Source organism: Carica papaya, chromosome 6 (assembly GCF_054855325.1).
Source record: "Carica papaya isolate Zhongbai chromosome 6, ASM5485532v1, whole genome shotgun sequence".
NCBI classification, from domain to species: Eukaryota; Viridiplantae; Streptophyta; class Magnoliopsida; order Brassicales; family Caricaceae; genus Carica; species Carica papaya.
In genome coordinates, this window is record NC_142314.1 from 2,045,513 (window position 1) to 2,050,849 (window position 5,337).

At 34.1% G+C, this 5,337-nt stretch overlaps 1 protein-coding gene across 1 annotated transcript; it reads left to right on the forward strand.

Moving 5' to 3' along the window:
- Nucleotides 1-288: 288 nt before the first annotated feature.
- On the forward strand, nucleotides 289-4,841 carry EGY3 (ethylene-dependent gravitropism-deficient and yellow-green-like 3). The gene is made up of 6 exons (XM_022055810.2): nucleotides 289-1,228; nucleotides 1,683-1,880; nucleotides 2,288-2,512; nucleotides 3,318-3,556; nucleotides 3,762-3,916; nucleotides 4,367-4,841. Exons 1-6 carry the CDS (start codon nucleotides 509-511, stop codon nucleotides 4,720-4,722), a joined length of 1,893 nt encoding a protein of 630 aa, XP_021911502.2. The 5' UTR covers nucleotides 289-508; the 3' UTR covers nucleotides 4,723-4,841.
- Nucleotides 4,842-5,337: the final 496 nt, after the last annotated feature.

The following is a 5,337-nucleotide window of genomic DNA, read 5'->3' on the forward strand; positions in this document are numbered from 1 at the left end:
CTTATCATATTTTCTCTAAAAAATACACGAATTTATTAAAAAAGTTGACATATTTTTAATTAGACTTGTTATTGTGACCTAATTATGTGATAAATCTCAATTATATATTTTATAATTAAAAAAATTTATTACATAATTAATTAAATATAATCTCAAATCTAATATTGAAAATAACCATTTTCTTCTACTAAAAATTAATTTCTCATATCATAAGAGCTGACTGGATCTGATATTTTCCTGAGAAAAGTAACAGAAAAGAAGATTCATTGAATTGAATTGACAAGAGAATCAATGTGTAGTCGCCATTTGTGTGATCAAATCCGTAAGGACATCTCTATTGGAGTTCTCTAGCCACAGAACATCTTGTTTGGCACCATCTTCCTCATCCAACCCACCTGTAACTCTTCTCCAACTTTCTAGACTTGTCTCTTTGTCTGTTCAAATTCCCGCCTCAGCACCTGAAAATGTGCTTCGTCAACTCTCACTGCTTCGTTTCCGACCTTTTTCAATGGCGGCTCTCTTCATTACTTCTCATTCTTCTTCTCCGTCTTCGTGCACTTCCAGAGCAAAGCAGGTCACGAAAAACCCATATTCTACCATTAAGGAAAGCACCCGCCTCTCGTTTTTTTTATGTGCTAAACCTACAGCACGAAGATCCATCAAATTCTCCATCAATGGTCTCCATGGAAGTGAATCCAATTCTTCTTTTGAAAACTCCAGCAACAATGATCCCTTGATTTCTTCCCCGACGAAACACCAATTTGGTTCGAAACCCCACTTCTCATTTTCTGTCTACTGCAAATCCAAATCTGGGAAGGTGGTGAAATTTTCTGTCCAAGAGGATCAGCGAAGCGAACCGACTAATTCATCTTCAGTCACGATGGTATCAGAGGAGCCGAGTAAAGATGATGAAGACCAGAAGAATGAATTGTCTGTGCAAGAAATTGAAGCGAAGAAAGAAAGTCACGGTGAAGAGAAAAATAAGCAGCAAGAAATAGACTGGAAAACTGACGAGGAGTTTAAAAAGTTCATGGGCAATCCTTCAATCGAGGCGGCCATAAAGCTGGAGAAGAAGAGAGCTGATAGGAAGCTCAAGGAGCTTGACAGGGAGGGCAGTGATAACCCAATTGTGGGGCTTTTCAATAGACTAGTTCGTGATAGTGTGGCAAGAGAGAAGGAGAGATTGGAGAAAGCTGAAGAGTCTTTTAAGGCTCTTGATCTGAACAAGGTATTTCACTTACCTTTCGATTTTCTAATTTGGTTCTTCGTAAAATTGCACGTTTTCCCCTTTGTTTCAACGTTATTATGCTGATTATAGCTTCTGTATCAAGATTCTAGATGATTTTGTCTTATGATATTTCACTTTGATTTTCTTGTTAGTACAGTGAGATGCGATGTCCCGTAGGCTATGTTTGAAACCTCTCCTTGTTGAATAACAATGTAATTGTGATTTTGCTAATGAACTCTGCAAATCTATAGCTTCCTTGGGAACATAGTCTTAGGAAATGAATTATAGCTTGTTTTTGATTCCTTATAAGCGGTATGGTACGTCCAATTTATGTCAAAATGCAACCTATTGAATTAGGTTATATGCTTGTATATCTTAAATAGTGCTTAGTTATTATCTCTGAGTTGTGATTTCCACAGATATTGAAGAGTTTATTTGAAATTGGCAACTGCAGTTGAAGAGCTGTTTTGGTTTTAATACATTTTTTGCAACCGATGTTCGGAGATTTGGAGATGGGGGTATTTTTATTGGTAATTTAAGGAGACCCATTGAAGAAGTTATTCCTGAACTGGAGAGTAAGCTATCTGAAGCCGCAGGAAGGGAGGTTGTGTTATGGTTCATGGAAGAGAAAACAGATGAAATCACAAAACAGGTACTTGACAGATGATTTACAGATGTTGCTCTATGAACATATATATATACGTATACATTTCTATACATACACCTAGTCGCACCGAAACATATGCAAGATGTTTAATTGGCCACTAGATAAAAATTTCTGTAGAAGGTCCTTTGTTGAATTCATTTTTATACTCCTTTAAACCACCGTAGACGAGTCTTTTGCTTCCCAACTGATCGAATTTTTCTGTGGTTAAGTACCCTTTCTTGAAGTAAAACGTTCCTTAGACAAAGAAAATGGAGAGAGACAAGGCCTTCAATTTGAGTATTCTTATTTCCTCTAGGACCAAGCACTCTAGACTCAATAAATTTCCAGAATAAAAATTTCCCAGGAAGAAATGGTTGCTTTAAGCTTTATTTTAATTAATTTTGTTCTTTAAGGTATGTATGGTGCAACCGAAGTCAGAAATTGATCTCCAGTTCGAGTCTACCAAGCTGAGTACTCCTTGGGGATATATTAGTGCAATACTGTTATGCGTTGCAACTTTTGGAACAGTTGCTCTTATGAGTGGTTTCTTCCTTAAACCTGATGCAACATTTGATGACTACCTTGCTGATGTTGTGCCGCTTTTTGGTGGATTCATCACTATTTTGGGAGTTTCTGAGGTATGATCATTTTACTCGCTGATTCCAAGTTTTCATGGTGATATTTGTTAAACTTTCAGTAAGTCAAAGCTTTGTGTTCTGCTCCTTCTATGGCAGTTTAGAAGTAGTTTTTTTTTGTACCCTGATGCTAGTCAACTTTGGAGAGCTGGATGAAACAAATATTGAATATATAAATCCTGCAGCTTAGTCTACTCTTTTAGAGTAGATTCAGCTCTGCACATCCAAACAATATGTGTTCGTTTCATCAACATTAATGAACATCCTTCATGTGGTAACAATTCCAGCATATTTGAAGCTTTGCTAAAAATCAAATTTCTAGTGATCTGATTGAATCATGAGGATAACTGGGGGTTTCAAATCGGGGGATTTGCTGGTCACGAGGAAGAAAAAATTTTGTTTTTGGAAGAAATTGTGAGGATATATGCTCTTAATAAATCAAGATTTTACTAGTTTTTTTTAGTACATATTAGTCCCAAGTATTATGAAGAGATCCAAGGATTATATAGTAGAGGATAAGGTTGAATTTTGGGAAGCTTTTGCTCCTGTCCTTCTACAGAATGAAATTTTGCTGGAATTATGAATTATCTGGCAATACTTCAAACTAGTCATAGGAAATCCTGGAACCATCATTTCAATGGTCCAAGTCATCTTTGATAAAATGAATTAGTCTTTATATTCTAGAAGCATTCACTGCAAATGTTTTCTGGTCAATGCTGTTGAATTTTCATAGATTTAAGTCATTTCTTGAAAGTCTGCCTCTTGCATATATAAACGTAAAGGAAACTGAATTGTTTGCATTATGCAGATAGCAACAAGGGTGACGGCTGCCCGTTATGGTGTTAAACTCAGCCCATCTTTTCTTGTGCCATCCAATTGGACAGGGTGTCTTGGAGTCATGAACAATTACGAGTCACTACTTCCTAATAAGAAAGCTCTTTTTGACATTCCAGTGGCTCGCACGGCTAGTGCATATTTGACATCACTAGCGCTTGCTGTTGCTGCTTTTATTGCTGATGGAAGCTTTAATGGTGGTGATAATGCCTTGTAAGTACTGAAACAGATTATAAGTTTTGAAGTTATTACATCCTAAAATATGGAATTTTACTCAGGCACAAATAGAGGCAAATGCCATGTTGCTAAAACAAACTAGAACCAGAAGTGTATTTTATATGTATAATTGTTCATTATTTTACTGTTCAACTAGACTAACGTATTTTATTTTAATGTGTTTGTGCTTCTTTTGTTGCAGGTATATAAGGCCACAATTCTTCTATAACAATCCCTTACTCTCCTTCATCCAATTTGTCATTGGACCTTATACCGATGATCTAGGGAATGTATTACCTTATGCAGTGGAAGGCGTTGGAGTTCCTTGTGATCCCCTTGCCTTTGCTGGACTTTTGGGTGAGCCTTTAGCCTCTTTGCTCCATATTATTTGTTATTAAATAAGATGATTTCATTAAGGCAGGCAGACTGGTTCTTTGATTTATGGGTTCTAAGCAGGAATATGGATTCTCTATTTTGTGAAATTAATAATTAGAAATGGCGTAAAGAATGTTAAACTTACCCTTTACCGAATCTTTTGAGAAGGACAAAATATTAAGATATAATATAAATGATAAACATATCATTTCTTATTAGTTTCAACTTTTAATAAAATTGGTTACATCTTATTATTTAATATGATATCAGAGTTATTCACGCATAACTCTATTTATACATAGGAGAAAATGATAAAATACGACATAAATAATAAACTAAGTTGTTGCTATTAATTTAAACTTTCAGCAAAAGTAGTTACGTTTATTATTCAATAACAAGCTTTGGAATTTTGATGGTTTTGCTCTTCTATAGGAATGGTGGTCACTTCTTTGAACTTGTTGCCTTGTGGAAGACTAGAAGGAGGCCGAATTGCGCAAGCAATGTTTGGCAGGAGTACTGCTACTCTGTTATCATTTGCAACATCCCTTTTGCTAGGCATCGGTGGCCTCAGTGGAAGTGTCTTGTGTTTGGCATGGGGGTTATTCGCAACTTTCTTCCGCGGGGGAGAAGAAGTACCAGCAAAAGATGAGATCACTCCTTTGGGAGATGATAGATATGCTTGGGGTTTTGTTCTTGGTCTTATCTGTTTCCTTACTCTTTTCCCTAATGGAGGAGGAACTTTTTCCTCTTCATTCTTCGGCGAACCATATTTTAGGGGCGATATGTGAATGAATTACTAGTTACGAGTGTGTATAGTTTCTCTTTTTTAATGTACATTTCTTAGAATTTTAGTTTTGGTATCAAATAAATATTTCTGATAAATGAATAAATTTTTTCTTAAAATTCACTTTTTATAAGTATTAACAACGAAAATTAAATAAAATAGTGTGTATTTTTTTTAATTAATTGTTAAAATTTTGAATTAAAATAATAAAAAATAAAAATTTTATACTTAATTAGACAAAAACATTAATTGATTAAATTGAACGATAATATAATACTCAAAGAATTAATTCACATTTAGATAATGTTAACTAAATATAATTATAATATATTTGTCTTGTTTAATCGCATAAATATTAAAATTAAAATCTTTTATCATATCTAATCATATAATTTTTAGCCTCATTATTTACAATTATGTTCTAAATTTGCATTAACGACTATTAAAACCACATTTAAATCAAAAAGATTTCAAATTATTTAGGTCATGATGAGTATGTGTAGGTGTCAAATCTGTAAATTTTGATTAAAAAAAAAAGTAAGATTGTTCAATATATTAACTGTTTATGCAATGCACATTCTATAAATTATTGGATTCATATTAAATATATGTTTCAAAA